This window comes from Sander lucioperca, chromosome 8 (genome assembly GCF_008315115.2).
Source record: "Sander lucioperca isolate FBNREF2018 chromosome 8, SLUC_FBN_1.2, whole genome shotgun sequence".
Taxonomy (NCBI): Eukaryota; Metazoa; Chordata; class Actinopteri; order Perciformes; family Percidae; genus Sander; species Sander lucioperca.
This window is the reverse complement of record NC_050180.1, coordinates 23,972,739-23,991,025: the sequence shown is the minus strand read 5'-3', so window position 1 is coordinate 23,991,025 and position 18,287 is coordinate 23,972,739. Positions and strand designations below refer to the sequence as shown.

General features: G+C 41.3%; 2 protein-coding genes and 1 long non-coding RNA gene across 3 annotated transcripts in view; 2 read left to right on the top strand and 1 right to left on the bottom strand.

The window, feature by feature from the left end:
- LOC116049746 (transient receptor potential cation channel subfamily M member 2-like) overlaps positions 1–10,399 on the top strand; it is a 23,336-nt gene extending 12,937 nt beyond the window's left edge. Inside the window, exons 17-34 of the mRNA XM_036004111.1 lie at positions 359–448; positions 573–798; positions 1,373–1,491; positions 1,588–1,720; positions 2,210–2,381; positions 2,974–3,154; positions 3,278–3,459; positions 5,130–5,262; positions 6,098–6,185; positions 6,397–6,481; positions 6,594–6,733; positions 6,835–6,899; positions 7,173–7,202; positions 7,305–7,391; positions 7,504–7,582; positions 7,676–7,771; positions 8,919–9,035; positions 10,009–10,399. Of these exons, the coding sequence (XP_035860004.1) occupies positions 359–448; positions 573–798; positions 1,373–1,491; positions 1,588–1,720; positions 2,210–2,381; positions 2,974–3,154; positions 3,278–3,459; positions 5,130–5,262; positions 6,098–6,185; positions 6,397–6,481; positions 6,594–6,733; positions 6,835–6,899; positions 7,173–7,202; positions 7,305–7,391; positions 7,504–7,582; positions 7,676–7,771; positions 8,919–9,035; positions 10,009–10,125 (2,140 nt within the window). The 3' untranslated portion in view covers positions 10,126–10,399. The remainder of the gene's footprint in view (positions 1–358; positions 449–572; positions 799–1,372; positions 1,492–1,587; positions 1,721–2,209; positions 2,382–2,973; positions 3,155–3,277; positions 3,460–5,129; positions 5,263–6,097; positions 6,186–6,396; positions 6,482–6,593; positions 6,734–6,834; positions 6,900–7,172; positions 7,203–7,304; positions 7,392–7,503; positions 7,583–7,675; positions 7,772–8,918; positions 9,036–10,008) is intronic.
- LOC116049766 overlaps positions 5,356–18,287 on the bottom strand; it is a 21,693-nt gene continuing 8,761 nt past the window's right edge. Inside the window, exons 2-3 of the long non-coding RNA XR_004104897.2 lie at positions 11,943–11,945; positions 5,356–5,371 (exon numbers count right to left, since the gene is read on the bottom strand). This is a non-coding gene — a long non-coding RNA (uncharacterized LOC116049766). The remainder of the gene's footprint in view (positions 5,372–11,942; positions 11,946–18,287) is intronic.
- Positions 16,953–18,287, top strand: part of LOC116049755 (transient receptor potential cation channel subfamily M member 2-like) — a 21,268-nt gene continuing 19,933 nt past the window's right edge. The window contains 3 exon segments of the mRNA XM_031299718.2: positions 16,953–17,131; positions 17,392–17,560; positions 17,727–17,907. Of these exon segments, the coding sequence (XP_031155578.2) occupies positions 16,962–17,131; positions 17,392–17,560; positions 17,727–17,907 (520 nt within the window). The 5' untranslated portion in view covers positions 16,953–16,961.

The window sequence follows — 18,287 nt, the reverse complement described above, 5'->3', positions numbered from 1 at the left end:
TGTCGAGGAGCTCTGAAGCTGTTGTTCAGAAGAGAATATAATTCTTATATCCTCTGTTGAATAGAATATAAGGTGTTTCTGTTACTGTGTACATACAATAATAAAAGAGTAATAACATTCATAATAGATGCATACATTTGGTGTAACATAGTAGTGATTTATTTCATTTGTATTTATTTGACAGCACCTGGTGGCAGCAAGACCTCTTTAACTGTTTTCTTTGCTAACAATAACTGATTTATGTTGTTTGTCTTTTAATATCTGAATGTATTAACATATATGTGCTAATGCTTGTACTACATCTATAGCGATGCTCAAAATTGTTATGGTTTCTTAATATGTTATAATTCTCCCTTAGACGTGATGAAGTCATTCAGAGAGATGCTGCGAAGAACAAGGAGATCAAGACAGTAACAGGAAGTACACTTCAAAGAAATTCTCATGGATCGTAAGTAGACACTTGCAGACTATATATTTTACATTTTTGTTATTGTCAAAGTTGTGATTTTGCAGGTCACTTAGGGGAAAGAAAGTGTCTGAAAAGTCTCTGACCCCCAGTGTTCTGTCCACAGTGATCCCTCCAGAGTGTGGCACCCGAAGCGTCTAGACAGCTGGTCCAGGCTGGTCTACCTGTACAGCTCGCCGCAGGTCAAGTTTTACTGGAATATTGTGTCTTACTTCGCCTTCCTCTTCCTGTTTGCTGTGGTGTTGATGATTGACTTCCAGGCCACGCCCTCTGCTGGGGAGGTGCTGCTTTACATCTGGCTGTTCTCTCTGGTGTGTGAGGAGGTCAGACAGGTGAGAGAGTGCAGCTGGGATACTTGTTATTGCTGCCTCCAGAGGATGCCTTATTCTAAGAAATATTTATATAACTACTTCACTAGTCTTGCATTGCCAAACCTTCCTCCACAGCGCTGCGCAGGAGGGTCTGGCTAGTCCACACAACATACCGGGACAGGAGAAAAACGTGCTCTGGTTTATTGGCATTTTTTAAAACCAATCACAATCATCTTTGGTGGCGCTAAGCACCGGACAGAGCAACGTTACCTCTGCAAAATAGCCTCGAGAAGGAAGTTGTTTTGGTGGAACAAGTGTACGTGCAACAGAAAACTCAGATTGGACAGATAGTCTAGCTCGCTGTCTAGATTTACCCTGCAGAGATCTGAGGAGCAGTTAACCATAATCCTCATAAATCGATCAGAGTTTAGAACGCCATCACAAAGAAAGTGGAAGGTGAGGGACATCCAGACAAAAATTAGGGATATCCAGCGGAATTTCCGGTGGCACCTGAACAATCCCGGAAATTAAACGTCGTTGATATAGACTACTACATCACTAAACTGCCAAACTTAATTTATCTTTTCTATCTCAGTTGTTTTATGATCCTGATGGTTTTGGGTTTCGTAAGAAAGCCAGGATGTACATCAACGACCTGTGGAATATTTTCGATGTTCTGTCCATCCTTCTCTTTGTTATCGGCCTGGCATTTAGGTAAGTTTTCTCCCCTCCCAAACAATTACTTTAGGCCATGGAAGGTCTCTTCACCATCTTGGTTATTTATGAATCACCATGTTTTTCTTTTTTCAGGCTGACAACTGAGCTGTTCTATGTGGGAAAAATCCTCCTCTGCATCGATTTTGTGGTCTTCTGCCTCCGTCTCATGGCTATTTTCACCATCAGTAGAACCCTGGGACCCAAAATCATCATAGTCAGGAAGATGGTGAGAGGCAAATGTCATGAATGCCGACCTGATGTAATGTGGGAGCTGCAGAGCACAATTCTACGCTCCAAAACACCTTTTATCTAATACAAAAAGAGGCTTCTGCCTCACTGGGCCTCCATCTGGTGTTTGTAGATGAGATATGGACTTTGTATTAAATAAAAGTGCTGCAGCTGGTCTGTTTGTTCCCTCACAGAGAGTCAAACCTAATTATTGTCTGTGCAGAGATGATACCTGGAACAACAGGGCAACCTTTAAATACTGAAACTTGTCGCTGCTAAATATACAGAAGAGCTGCTTTAGGCAGTGTGCAGACTGACAAATCCAAGTTTCTTACATTTTAAATTTGAGAATGTAGCCCAATAAAAGTCACTCACCAGAAAATAAAGTCTCTGCTGTACATACATTACAGTACATGTCACAGGTTGCAGTATTCAGATGTGTCCACAGATGTTTCTAGTCTGTGACTGATGTCTGTTTGTCCCCCAGATGATGGATATGTTCTTCTTCATGTTCCTGCTGAGTATCTGGGTGGTTGCATATGGTGTGGCCAAACAAGGCATCCTCATCCATAATGACAATCGGCTGGACTGGATTGTCCGCGGGGCAATTTATGAGCCGTACCTCATCATATTTGGGAATTTCCCCACAAATATTGATTGTGAGTAGAGATGGAAAATAGTATTACTTGCTTTGTAGTCTCACATTGCCAGACCTACCTCCACAGCGCTGCGGAGGAAGATCTAGCTAGTCCACACAACATTCCAGGATGGGAGACAAACATGCTCTGGTTTAGTGGCATTTCTTTAAACCAATCACAATCATCTTGGGCGGCGCTAAGTGCCAGACACAATGACAGTGCCTCTGCAAAATGGCCTCAGGAAAGAACTTGTTTTGGTGGAACGTGTACTAAAACTTTAGCTCGCTGTCTGGATTTAAACCAGCAGAGATCTGAGGAGCAGTTAACCATAGTCCTCATAAATCGACCGGCGTTTAAAATGCCAACACAAAGAAAGCGGAAGGAAATGGACATCTGGCCGAAAATTAGGGACATATTGCGGAATTTCCGGCGGCACCTGAACAATCCCGGAAATGAAACGTCGTCGATATAGACTACTTGCTTTGTAGTTGAAACGCTGTAGTTTTGTCAAGTGTAAAATTACTTAATAATTACTAACATTTACAAGGCTATAATCTAGTTGTTTGAATTAAGATATTATTACCACATGAAAACAATCTTTTGTCTTCTGCAGATGCTGCGTTTGACATAAACTCCTGCAGCATGAATGGCACCGATCCTCTGAAGCCCAAGTGTCCGGTGCTGAATGAAAACCAAACACCAGCTTTCCCTGAGTGGCTCACCATCATCATGCTTTGTATATACTTGCTCTTTGCCAACATACTGCTGCTCAACCTGCTCATAGCCATCTTCAAGTGAGTTCTCCACCACGTGTGTGTCTTAACTCATATTTTTGAGCTTTTCTCTTAATACCTTAATTCCACTTTATAACCAGTGCTCACTTTTCATCCTCCATCTCTTTCTGTGGTCCTGCACAGCTTTACATTCCAGGAAGTTCAGGACAACACAGACAGAATATGGAAGTTTCAAAGATACGAGCTAATCAAGGAGTACCACAGCCGCCCTGCTGCCCCTCCTCCTTTCATCATCTTCAGCCATCTTTACCTCTTTATCAGGAACATAGTATTGTGCAGGCCCCCCATCATAAGTAAAGAGTTTAGTAAGTATTGACTTATTTATCTTGGTCTGCTGCAGTAGTGGACTTCATGGTTATATGCTGCAGACTTCCACTCTAGTTTTAGCTTTATCACTCTGTTAAAAAGATTTATTTATCATGCACCTACCTTCTTACTGATTTCAGACTACAGTGGTGCATTCATGAGCTAGATTGTTATCCTTGAAGAAATAAGGTCATATTCCCAGAAATGCATTGGCATTGGAAAATGCATTGGCAAAACAAGCATTTTTTCTTCATTTGAGAACTTTTATGACCTTTTTTGTTTATTATGGGGGCACAATTTACACCTATTTACAGCCATATGTTATCATGAAATCCTATGCTTAGGTCAGTCACATGATGACAACTAAACCAACTCCATGACAACTGTTTACAATTAATAGTTTACAATTATTAGGTTCATTATTGACCTTGGAAGTAGAAGTTTGTCAAAAAAAAAAAAAAAATAACCACTTGCTGGAAATTTTCCAGATCTTTCAGGCACATCTCATGGCCTTCATCAGAAGGTGTGGTCTGCTCAGCCGTCTTGGAGATGGTTCAGTTGTTAATATCAGTATGGAATTTTGTAGGGCTGGGACAATATGCTTTGGTCCCGATTAGATTCTTTCACAATACATCGATGCTGATTTGATTTGTATTGCGATTTTATATTTATTGCGATTCTAGTATTGCGATTCAATAGAATTGGGTATTGCGATTTTGTTTTCCTTCTTTAACAAAAAAAAAGTTGATAATACACTTCTAGAGACAATATATCATGAGACATTTCTAAAGACTAATTGTTTTCTAAAAAATGGCACATCACGTGAGTCTGACATTTGCTTCGTTTGTAAAGAAGTACATAACATTTATTTTCTGCATTTTTTGCTTTCGGTCAGAAAACGAATGTGATGTAGTCACCGTCAGCAGTACCATATAAACAGAAAATGCTTAGGTGAATTTATTTTTTAAATCACGATTCTAGGGAAAAAAATTGATTTTAACGTGCTCATATTATGCTTTTTGGCTTTTTCCCTTTCCTTTATTGTGTTATATATCTTTTTTATGTACGTTATAGGTTTAAAAAGTGAAAAAGCCCAAAGTCCACCCCAAAGGGACTTACCATCTCCAACAGAAAACACTGTTCACAAACTGCTCCAAACAGCTCTATTGTAGTCCAGCCTTTACTTCCGTGACGAATGTGCGTCACTTTGTAACACACGTTATAATGCATGCCTGCTAGCATGGCACGCCCTCATACTCTGCTTCTGACTAGCTAGTAGTCCTTACCTAGCTACTGCGCATGTGCGACTCCCAAAAAAGATGGAATAGAAGTGTTATGCCTCAGTCGGCAGCTAAAACAGAGAGCTCAACACACAGGGTGAAAAGAGGAGCTGCAGCAATGTGTAGTACAACAAAAATATGGTGTTTTTTGAAACTTAAACCATGTAAACCTATTCTGGTACAACCTCTAAAAATCTCGATACATACAATTTTGGCTGTGCATGAGGAGAGATCGTAGCCCCTGAACTTTCTCCTGCCATCCAACGACTCCTGATCAATGACCTTTGATCCCTTCACAGTCGACGCTGTGACTGATTTTGGTCTGATGCTCACTTTGCATACACACGATTAGATAAGGTAGTGAACAAGCATCTGATGCTGTTTTTCAGAGAGCGAGCTTCCTCAGATGGAGGAAGAGGAGCTGTTGTCCTGGGAGGCCTTGATGAAGGACAGATACCTGCTGTCCACACAGCAGGAGCAGAGCCAGAGCATGGAGCGACGCATCCTGGACACGGCTCAAATGTAAAACTCCCACAGGAATGTAGCCCAGAGTAGCTGCGTAACAGTCCTCTAGAGTAATTCTGTCTATGTGAGACCTCTTGTCACACCTTAGTTATGTTTTAGTCGTGAACTTCCACAAATTGTTTCATTTGAACTTTTAGAGTCCTGTAGAGATACAACTATTCAGTATTTTACAGCAAAAACGACAAAGGAAAGGTCATAAAAACATTACCAGATTTGACACCCAGTTGGAAATAAACTTTAAATAACCAATCAATATTATTGTATCAATAATGGTTCAAATGAATATGTGTCAGTGAAAAGGTGTTGGTTATAGGGAAAAACCTACAGAGAGGGTGCTTTTGAGCGTCTTGTTTTGGTTTTGACCACCCCTGCATTGCGGTCTTCAGCGTTGTTTCCAGCCACAGCAAAAACAGGTTTAAAGGAATAGTTCAACGTTTTGGGCAATATACTTATTTTCTCTCCTGCCAAGAGTTACATGAGAAGATTGATACCACTTTCATGTTTGTCTGTTAAATATGAAGACAGTTAGATTAGTTACTTTTGGACAGAGCCAGGCTAGCTGTTTCCCCGTTTCCGGTCTTTGTGCTAAACTAAATCACTGGAGGCTGTAGATTAATATTTAACGGACAAACATGAGAGTGGTATTATTTTTGTCATCTAACTCTCTGCAAGATTTCACAAACTATGGCTTTAATAATGCAGCAACATAGTCAATGTTTTTAAGGTTTGATGAGGCTCAAATCCTGCTTTGACTAAATATGAAGAGTATTTAACATTAAACTATAGTCAAATAAATACCAGGCACCCACACTGTGTTTGTTTGTTTCCTGAGGGTTACCACCTTAACCGATCGACTGGAGCGGGAAGATGAGACGAGCTCTGCTGCCATGGTGCAAAGACTGGCTCGAATAGAGGAGCAGGTTGTGACCTGATTTTTGGTTATTACTGATGTTGTACCTGTGTCTGTAACATGTGACACTATGCTGTGGGAGCAAAATGCATGATGCAGAAAAGAGATGACACACTTCTTGATGTGTGTTTGTTGAATCTTCTCTCCAGATGTCCTCGGTGGAAAATCAGTCATCTTCGAATGTTCAGTGTGTTTGACCTACTTTTATTTCATCACATCAGGTCGACCAGTCAGCCAAAGCCCTGCAATGGATTATGGACAGTCTGAAATCTCAGGGGTTTGCAGCAAAAGAAACACAACCACTAAGTCAGCAACCAACTTTCTTCATTATAATATTATATAATGAATAATAATATTCATTATTATTGTTAACATATTACACATATGTTTACGCGCTCACTTTTATTCTTCCCTGCAGCATTAACTACAACAGACGAGTCCCCTGACATTTATACATCAGAGAAAGAAGACGGGTTCCACGTGAACGCCCGTCAGTTTCACTACCCCAACAGCAAAGTCAAACGCTTCCCTGTGCCTGAGGAGAAGGTGCCATGGGAGGTATTTCACATACATTTGCACAAGCTGCTGGTCCTCACAACATCACTGCATAAAAAGATGGTTTATTGGATCTATGTTGTTTCATGTCCTCTTTTTTTCAGGTCAGTTTCAGCTCATACATTCCGGCTTATTACGCTTCTGAAGACAGTGAGGACCATGTTGATGGGTATGTTTTTACCAAGAGAAGACCATACATGTGTTGTTCCTATTAGGCTTGGTGTCTGTATATATGTGCAGCTAAGACAAGTCATTATAGGTGTTTGTCAAAATAACAAGATTGTTCCTATTAAAACATCTTAAAGCAGAAATAAAAATGTATTTAAAATATTTTTTACATAAATGAATAACTAACCTTTCTGACCTAACCCAGTGTACACTATCTCATTACAAGGCCTCTGAGCTCCTTATCTTGTGTTTCATTTATTCTTTCGCCTTACAGATCAGAATCAGAAGCCTTAGATAATTACAGGTATGATACTCGATAAGATATACAAGGCATCACATAGCACTTACAGTAACCTTACAGGCATGTCGTGGTGTCTGATGTGTAGCCTATCTGATCTGTCATTAGAAACCCAGCAGGGAGGACGGGCATCAGGGGACGAGGTGCACTGAGCCACCTTGGTCCAAATCTGAATGCTGACTTTGTGCTTACACGGTAGGACCTCTCACGTCCTTACATTGCTTTTTAAAAAGTTGTTTCACCACCACTGGATTGCATGGCCTGATCTATGACTTTAAATTATTATTATTATTATTATTATTTGTAGCTGGCGAGATTGCGAGAGATCTGTTTTGGAGTACCTGGTGGTTTGGGATGAGAGCCAGGGAACCTTGGCTTTACCTGGGGTGAGTCCCGCTGTTTGTTCACTTCAGCTGGTTTTTACTTTTTTGAGCTGTTCCAATAAATGTAACTTTCTGTTGTGATTTTGAAACCGTCAGCGACCTGTCCAATCTGCCGATCACACGCCTCTGATTAGAACTTTGGGAAAGAAGCTGTATGAAGAAATACATGCAAAAGTATCAGAGGGAACAAAGGTAGGTCTGTTTAACACTTTGGTTTGCCTTCTTAGAGCTTCAAGGGTCAATTTGGTTTACAGACAGCAGTTCAGATGAATAAGAACGTCAATGGGGAAATAAAAAGCAACAATAAATTCATGAAGTAGAGATGTACACATGTGAACACATCACTTGTCAGTAAAACCATTTAGAGAAAGCAGCTAGAAGAAGCCAGACACCAGGGGGCAGCCGCATGTTATTTGCAGCTGGTAACAGGTTCAATTTAGATGAAAAAGTCAACCACAAAGCTGGTAGTAAAGTAAGTAAAACAACAGTAAAATGTATCTGACTAAATATTTAAATCAAAGACTAGGCTAGAATTATTAAAGAATGAGAACAAATCTAGTTTAGGAAGCATCTATAAAATACATTTGTCAATGATTAGGTCTTGAGATGAGTTTTAAAACAATCAGAGTTTGCTGATCGGACCTCCAGAAGGAGTCATGAATTAGGAGCCATGAGAGTAAAAGCTTGATCACGACAAGAGCTGGGCACAACCACGAGCCCTTTATCTAAAGACCTGAGAGGACTTATGGACTTGATTGGGAATCCTAAATAGCCTCTAGGTTTATAGGGACCAACTTTGTAGCTGGATAGTCCCCTATCAATAACTGATGTGGTCTAATAGAACAGTCCTGCAATAAGTCCTCCCTTCATGAAGGTGTAATGGTCAGTTTTTGTTCAAACTGTTTTAGAGAGATGTTGATTCAGCTGTATAATCTGTATGATACTGTACTGAACTGTAAGATCATTTTGGAAGCTGCAGTTTGTGGTGCTATTGAACTGTCTTGCCTTATACTGAGAGGTGTTTCTATTATTTAGCCCACCCACCCTCATTGATATAAATGGGGTGGACAAAAGCAAGAAGACTTCCTCTGACAATCTCCGATATCTGATCACACCAAAGTCTTCTACTACTAAAATGTTGCATTGCATTTAGAAGAGGCTCTTGTCAGCAGTGGCTTGTTCAGTGACACATGGCTGTTGTGAGGGATCAAACCTGTTGATTTGATTAGTGTTTAGCAATTAAATTAATTAGATGAATGATACTAAATTTAAACATGCTTTTCTTGACTCTGACATTGAGGAACTTTGTTGATTCTAACATGCAGTTGCTGTGTTTTAGGTGTTTGAGGGTTATGTGGATGACTGCAGGAACACAGATAACGCCTGGGTGGAAACCACTGTCCTCAACATTCACCTGGCCACAACGAGCCAGATGATGGAAGATATCAACAGTATGGTGAGAACATTATTATTATTTGATTGTTTTACAGGAAGAACTTGACTGCTGGATTATTTGTTTCCTCTGCATTTGGGAGTAGGGGTGTACGATTCAGAAAATTTCACGATTCGATTCAAAATCGATTTTCGATTCAAAACTATTCTCGATTAAAAAAATGATTCACAGTATGTAAATGTGATTGCAGTAGACATAAAATTAAAAATAATAGAAACAACAAATTACTAAAAACTGCAAAGTGCCAAGTTTTGGCCAGCTTTCCAATACATTTAATTCAAGTATAAAATAAAACTGTTTTTCGTACAGCTTTTCGTACAGAGTTGGGTGGGAGTTTAAAGCATTGAAAGAGAGTGCGTTGGTTGACTGACATGTTAGGTACTTTAGGTTGTTGTTTGTCCACGTCTTTAATGTTAATCTCTGGGTGATGGCGTACCATGTGAGTTCTGAAGTTTGTGGTGTTCCCAAAATACTTAACTTTTGCTTTGCAAAGCCTGCATATAGCATGATTCCTATCAAGTTCCGTCTTCCCCTCGAGGTTATAAAAGCCGAAATATCCCCAAACTCTCACCTTCAATGAGGATGGAGCAGGTTGAATAATTATTTCTGTGAGGTTTGCCATTGTTTGCGCAGACTAAACTACTTCTGCTGCACTCGTTCTTCTTTTGATAGAAGAACGAATATAGATGTGCCCAGGCGTCAGTGTGAATTCGACGCAGCGCCATCTATGGGAATGGCGAGCTAAACTCATTTCAGGACAATAGTATACATGCCATTACAAAAATTACAAAAAATGATTTTTGGATTCTATGAATCAATTTTGAATTGGTAGAGCTTGAATCGCGATACGAATGTGAATCGATTTTTTTGCACACCCCTATTTGGGAGATATTTGGGGACGAAATTCAGGTCATGATTCTCCCCTACATTGAACACAGCATTACTTATCATTGTTTTGTGATTATCTCTGTCTCAGGTAGCGAGCAGCCATGGTGCTCTTCAGTGGCAGGAGGTGAGCGGAAAAACCAGACTTAGCTCAAACCAAAGAGACTCTCTGCGGAAGGTTGCTGAGCTGCACAACAGGAAGTTTTGATGTTCAACGATGCTGTAGCTGTAAATGTGCCTCTCCAACCACAGGGTTCTTTCTGCCTGTTTGTGTGGCCTTTTGTTAAGGCTGATTAATTTTGTTGCACTGAAAGCACTTGAATAAAGACACCGTAAAGCCATTATGCATGCTGCTGTGGATTATTTCTGCACAATTTTCCTGTATGTTAAGGTATCTGTATCTTGCAGTTTACTTCACAGTGTGACCTTTACATAATCAAGCACTCCTGACCTTATAATAATGATTAAAAACCTAAATTGAATTGCTTGGCTGCTTTTGTTGTTTAATAGAAACGCATGTGTTGTCTCACAATGTTCTGCAGAGAAATTAAACTCACACTGAACACAATCGGAAGTATCTCAGCACAGTGAACTCATTATGCATATTTTGTTCTAATGTTCAACAGTGTTTTTGTCCACCTGCCAGGCGTGCAGCCTTACAGTAGTTTCGGAGCAGCTTCTGGGGCTGCTCATTGGCTCAGGCAGAGGTGGCCAGACCATGCAGTATCGGTTTCACACCCTCTTTGTTTTTTACCTTTAGATAAATCAATTATTCTTTTGCCAGTAAATCAGAAAACGTGCTCTGTGGAAATCTACAAAGCGGTGACTTTAATTTGTAACGTATCGCCCTGTGAACTGATTGCAAAGTTCCTACAGGCACCTGAATGAAGACGTTTACTTGTAAAGATGTAACTCTGTATACTCTGTAGGCAGTCCTGCTCAACAGTAAACTGTCTGACCTATTCAGACATTGCTGTCTTTATTATTATTGTTTATCCTGTAAGTTCCCGGCGGTGCAGCGCCATTGAAAAGGTACAGAAGCTAATTTTAACCACAGCACCAGAGAGGAGAAAAAAACGAAGAGCTTCTTCTTCTTCTTCTTCTTTGGGGTGTCACGGCAGCCGGCATCCAAAAAGTTGCATTGCTGCCATCTATGAAACTAGCACCTTAGTGCACTATATCCTGTTATACAGTCCAGTGTCTATTAAAAATTTGAAAAAACAACGTTTTCCCCTCCCGCTTGACCTTACTTCTAAAACACTTTTCAGAGATAGTTCTTCCAAGCCAACTTCTCGCAATTCTCTGAGTAGATCTTGTCTTTGGCGGTCATAATTTCTACAAGAAATCAAAACATGTTGCACTCTCAGTTCCTGACATGAACACAAGCCACTCTGGTGTTTTCCTAAAATAAATAAAGTGCTGTTTAGAAACGTGTGACCAATCCTCATTCTAGAAATAATAACCTCTTCCTTACGTCTAACCTCCCCTCTTTTACAAACATTAACTGAGTCAGTTGCCCTACTAGATATTGAGAATAAGTGCCTCCCTTTGTTTTCTTGCTCCCAGAGCTGTTGCCATTTTAAAATTGTTCCCTGCCACACAATACTTTTACTCTCCACCTTGGATAGATTTATGTTGACATCTATGGTTTCCTTTTGAGCAGCTTCCTTGTCCAACAACAAATAACAAACACATGAGTTTTAAGCCATTATCTCAACATTTTTTTTTATGTGCCTGCATCTTTCTGTTTTTTTCTTTTTTTCTTCTTTTTTCTTTTTCAACCTTTTCAGTTGTTGCAATACCTACATGATATCATACCATACGAATGATATTTCTACCCCTCTCCTTTTCATATCTCTAATTGCCAGAAGAATATCATATACAAGATCTTGCCGACTCTTTGATGACCCTTTCCCAATACTATTGATAGCTGACACAGAGTCACTACATATCAACACTTTATGGTTCTGAATCTGCTCAGTCCATTGCACTGCCATCAGGATTGCATGTAATTCCACTATGAACACACTTAGGAAATTTGTTGATCCTTTGAACCATCAGTAAAAATTATTGTGTTCCTGATATCTTTCTCTTATATGACACTGGAATTCATGCACCAAATCTGATTCAGGATTTTCTGACTTTCTGACTACTTGTTTCTACCTGCAAGGAACATACTGGAGAAGATCACACAGCTCCTGTACATATTCTCAGTGCCTTAACTTGGACTATAGCCAATCCAGCTAAAACTGATTTTTATATATATATATATATATATATATATATATATATATATATATATATATACACACACACATACCTAGTCTCAGGTGAGGGGCCAGGCAAAGAATGGTTCAAAAACCCTATGAGAAATCGAGGCAGAGATAGAGTGACCCTGCCTCGAGAAAGCCCGGGGCCCCCGTCTGTAGCCAGGCCCAGATGGAGGGCCCATCAGCGAGCACCTGGTGGCCGGGTTTGCCACGGAGCCCGGCCGGGCACAGCCCGAAAAAGCTACGTGGCACCTCTCTCTCCATCCCATGGGCCCACCCACATGGGGTGGAATATCACCTCTCTGTGGGGGAAGGAGCCAGAACTTGTGCGGGAGGTGGAGCGCTACCAGTTGGATCTGGTGGGGCTTACCTCTACGCACAGTCTCGGTTCTGGAACCATACTCCTGGATAGGGGTTGGACTCTTTTCTTCTCCGGAGTTGCCCAGGGTGTGAGGTGCCGGGCGGGTGTGGGGATACTCACAAGCCCCCGGTTGAGTGCCGTTACATTGGAGTTTACCCTGGTGGACGAGAGGGTCGCCTCCCTATGCCTGTGGGTTGTGGGGGGGAAAACTCTGACTGTTGTTTGTGAATATGCACCAAACAAGAGTTTGGTGTATTCGGCTTTCTTGGAGACGTTGAATGGAGTCCTGTATGGGGCTCCAGTAGGGGACTCCATAGTTCTGCTGGGGGACTTCAACGCGCACGTGAGCAATGATGGAGACACATGGAGAGGCGTGATTGGGAGGAACGGCCTCCCTGATCTAAACCAGAGTGGTTGTCTGTTGTTGGACTTCTGTGCTAGTCATGGATTGTCTATAACAAACACCATGTTCGAACATAAGTGTACCTGGTACCAGAGCACCCTAGGCCGAAGGTCAATGATCGATTTTATAATCGTTTCATCTAATCTAAGGCTGTATGTTTTGGACCGATCACCATCTGGTGGTGAGTTGGGTCAGGGGGTGGGGGAAGACTCTGGACAGACCTGGTAAGCCTAAACGGGTAGTGCGGGTTTCAGTTTAGTTTATTTATGGGTAAATTGGGATCGTCTGGAAGAGGCCCCTGTCCGACAGACTTTCAACTCCGGTGGAGCTTTTCGTGCATCCCTGTGGAGGCTGGGGACATTGAACCTGAGTGGACAATGTTCAAAGTTTCCATTGTTGAAGCTGCGGCGGGGAGCTGTGGTCTTAGTCACTCTACACAGGATCGCGGAGTGGCGTTCTCGTCACCTCGCGGGCTGTAGCCAGACGGACTAACGGCGCTCATTATCTTCCTGAACAGTAACTAAACTCTGTGGAAGGAGCAGCAATTAGCATTTACCGTTTCACACAAGCTACATTATTCAACACATTCATAACAACAAATGCACCATGATCAGTGTTTTTTTTCACAGCAAAAACTGGGACACGGTGGTCCCGATCATGGATTAATAATCAAAACATGCACCAGTAGCACCAGTATTAATCAAACACATTAATGGCAAAACAATGGCAACAATAGCCTTCGCTCATTATTGAACACACATACATTTCTCTGCCCAGAAACCTCAAGCCTCTTACTGCATGTTATTGTTCGCTTTGTCCATAGATTTCCCACAGTAAAACAGAACGAGGTCCGGATTGCCTGTCTGCTATTTCACGGAAAAGCTTTCCTTCTGCAGTTTTGAAAACACGAGGTGCGTGTTTTACAGAATCCAAAATGCTTCCAAAGCACCCAACGATAGTCCACTTTTGTCCGGAAAATGAACTAAATACAGATCAAATGTTTGTCATGTCGACCTGTTAGCAACTCGAAGCTGCGGTGGAAAATGAGGGAGGGGCAAGGGTTCAGCGCATTTATTCTCTCGCAGCACTGGATGCTGCGTTCAAAGTCCGGTGACCAATGGGGATCTAGAGTTTTCTTGAAGGTGTGTGAACTACACCCCTGTAGTTCTTAGACTTCCGGCCAGTCGAACCCTCTCCACGTGGAGGTAACATCTAGGTGTGACTTTCGGCTGAAAAGTTTACATGGAGGCCCAGATTCCTTTGTTTGAAAAGCACGTTTCTTTGTCTCAGAGGCCTTTGTTTAAAAGATAATGTTTAACCCACTGCTGGTCAGATCCAACATATGTCTAGAAAATACGCTAACCACTTGGGCTGCAGCTATCGATTATTTTAGTAATCGAGTATTCTAACGATTATTCCATCGATTAATCGAGTAATCGGATAAGAAATACTTTTGTTTTATTGAAGTGCAATAATAAACAATAGTTTGGTTAAATTTTCGGAAAAAGCAACATTTTTGTTGCATACATTGCTTACAATATCATCTCTCAAAAAACTAAACATATGAAGTGCATTAAGTGCCATATTACATTGTAAAATTTTTAAAGAAAACATTTTCTGAAATGACATCAACCTCATGCTAAATACGTAAACATGACCTTAAGTTGTGCAACTTAACTTTCAGAACTACAAGTTTCATCCTGAGACTGATCTGTATATAGGCCTATATGTAAATATATGTATATGTAAATATTAGTTATACTCAACCTATTTGTATTTATATATTTAATTACAATGTCACACAGCTCTGTTACACTTATGCTAGTAGATTGTTGATCAGCTGTTTCTCCGTGAAGAGAGAGAGTGAGAGAAATTGGTGCGCAACAATCAGCTGTTTCTCCAACGGGATAGTCAACAAGTCGGCTCTTTAGATCAAATTGTGGTCACTGCTACGTATTTTCTTGTCTTTGTTTTTGGTAGTTGTTGTTTGGTGTAGTTTCATCGTCCGTACAACTCCGTGATTTACTTTTGTCAGATCCGCTTCGTGGCTTGGCTGCAAAAAAATTACATACAGTGCCCTCTAGACGAATTTAGCACGGTATCCAAGACACCGCTAGTCCACAGCTGCTGGGTCTGCCAGCCTCGGCCGCGCCGCCAGCTCCAGCCCCAGACGCGAAGTCCCTCGCCGTCCTCTGGCACCGTTGTCGGCAGCAGGCCCCGGGGCGGAGGGGCCCATGTTGATGTCGCGTCGTCCTCCACATCCAGCTCCCGACAGAAAACGTCCGCATCTGTGGTTGCAGTGAAGGCGAACTCTCCCTCCGTGGATCACTCTCAGGGTGGCTCAGCAGGTCTTAGGGCCCCCTAGCATGTATCTCAAGTTATGCTCCTTCAAGCTCCCGATGCGGCTGGGTCGTGAATGCGCCACAGTCAGGTTTGTGATCGTGGTCACTTGATGTCAGTCCCATGTAGGCCTATTGTTATTTTAAGTTGTTAATGTTTTCCACACTCCAAGTCAAAATCACGATATATTGCAGTAACATATAAAATCTGAGAAAAGTAGACTGAAATACTTAAAGCTACATTGTGTAAGAATTTCTCCCATCTAGCGGTGAAATTGTAGGACAACCAACTGAATATTACTTTCTAGCCCCTCCTATTCCATGTGCGTTGTAACTCCTACGGTGGCCGTATACCAAGATTAACATGGCTTCTGGACGAAGTCGTACTGGAAGCCATGTTAATCTTGGAGATACTAAGAGCTAATTTCGGTTTCATTGACATTGTTCGTACTGCTCAGAGAAATATATTAAAAACACAAACCTCCATTGCTTCTCTCCTTGTCATCTTTGGAGAGTGTCTCTTTAGTTTTTCTTTGCCTAGGAGGTCTCACCGATCCACTGCCACCGGCTCTGTCTTTTGGTTTTTCTTTACCTTTCCCTCTTCTTTTAGCTTTCCTTCGCACCTCCGTTGCATTAACTGATCTCTGATTCTGCTCACAGAGAAAAATATGTAGCCTATTAGTGTAAGACAATGTTTACAGCGTAGACTACATATTTTTTCGTCAGGGTTTCAACTCAACTCCTTATTTTTTACTTACTCAGAAGTGCTGCCTAAACTAGAGAATAAGGTTCACCCGCAGGAAATAAGGAAGGAGCTGCGGCAATACCAACTGGAACTAAATCAAGTGATTACTCATATTAAAAAGGTGAGTGTTTGCATGTCACACTACATTTACTTGGTATCAAACAATGTGATAAAGAAGTATGGACATATTATATTTATTATGGAGAACGGCCCCTGTCAGTGTTGTGTTATCATATTATTGGATCATAATTTATGCATTAATATCTCAGTACTTTAATGTTGTTGGAGTGATGTATCGTAATGCATCATATTTCATAAACTGATACTGTTTTGTTTGTAAAATCTTCATCTGAAAAGTAACAATCACATTAAATAAATGTAGATTGTAAATTTATGATATACCCAGTTAAAATGTAGTAGAATAGAAGTATAAAATACCATAAAATAGAAAGACTTAGGCAAAGTACCCAATAAGTCCACTTAAGTACAGTCCTTGTGTAAATGTATTTGGTTACTTTACACAACTGGATACTTTTGTCAGTTTGTGACAAACCTGTACTATATCCCTTGCTAACAAGTACAACAAATACTTTTTTTAATTTTTTATGTGATTAATCATTTACAAACCACACAATGTATCCTTTTATTATTATTATTATTATTATTATTATTATTTGTCATTTAATTAATCCACTCTCAGTAATGCAGTTATCTATTGATCCAGAGCTGTCGCCCGGCTACTTTCTGTCCCGTAGGTGGAAAGGTCTAGTCGAATCAGCAGTCTGTTCAGCTTTAGTTGTGACATCACTGATGCAGTGCTGTGAGTGTGAGCCAGCACCCACAGCACTGACTGCAGAGGCTCATGCTGTCAGCTCTTAGCCTGAGGCAGATCTGTGCACCATAGCTTCCCCCATGTTGCATTTAGGATGGGGGAAGCTGAGTCAGAGCCATGGCTGGTTCATACTCTGGCGATCAGTGCAGCCAGACCCGCTAAGCATCTGTCTCTCTCCCCTCCTTTCCAGTGCTGCGCCTTTGCCTCCTGGACCAAGGAGAACATCCACAAGAAGGAATGCTGCTTCTTTGAAAAAGGTGTCAGGTAGGATAGGCTGCTCTGTGCTGTGTTGGTGATGACATTTTCTGAACTGACCTTGTAGTTTGCTGCTGCTGCTGCTGCACAGTAATACAGAGACCATGTAGCATCTGCCCTCGGTTGTGTTTATGTGAGAGGGGCATCGTCCTTAATCGCTCTGAGGGCAGTTGTGTTAATTGAATCTGTTTGTTGTTTCCAGCAGTTGTCACTTTCCTCAAACTGTCTACGTGGAAACATGGAAGCATTATCTTTTGTTTCTACACTAGAGAGGATGTATGTAAGTGTGGCTACTCAAAGACCGACCATGTGGATGAAGCCATCAAGCCAGAAGACTTTACGGACGAGTCGTGGGACAGACACAGACATGTCAGAGAAGTGCCCACAGATGCTTTTGGAGACATCAGCTTTGGTGGTTTGGGACAAAAGACCGGCAAGGTGAAACCATCCTTCTCTTTACCATCTCTCCATTATAATAACATTACATGTGAATGAGAGCCTGTGTGTCTTTATCCTCGCTTTTGTGTCTGTCTGTCTGTTTGTCTGTCTGTCTATCTGTCTGTCTGTCTGTCTGTCTGTCTGTCTGTCTGTCTGTCATTCTCAGTATGTGCGAGTGTCCACAGACACCAGCCCAGAACTCCTGTACCGATTATTGACTGAACAGTGGGAACTTTCCCCACCCAACCTGCTGATCTCAGTGACTGGAGGAGCCAAGAACTTTTATCTTAAGGCTCGTCTCAAGAACATGTTCCACAGAGGTCTTATTAAAGTGGCCCAGACAACAGGTCAGCCTCAGATTTCAAGGTGTAGCAATGATTAGCGGTTAGAGAGTCTGTGAAAGCGTGTTTTCTGAGTACATGTGTAGTTATGGTGTGTGGCCATCTGCATGTACTAAAATACACCATATAGGCCTCAAAGGTCTACTCAATCTGCCCAGGCTAGTGGTATTTAAAGTGCAATGTTTCCTTATTCACTGCTTACTAATCTTACTGATGGTGTCCCATTTCCTACTGCTTACATTCCAATTGGATTTTAAGTGTGTAGTGTGTTCATGTGTGTACTTAAAGATGCCAGCTATCAATCTACACACAGCTAAAAAAAAATCAAAACAAATTGTTGTTGGTAGTGAGGCAGCGGCAGAAAGATTTTGCAGACACACATTAAT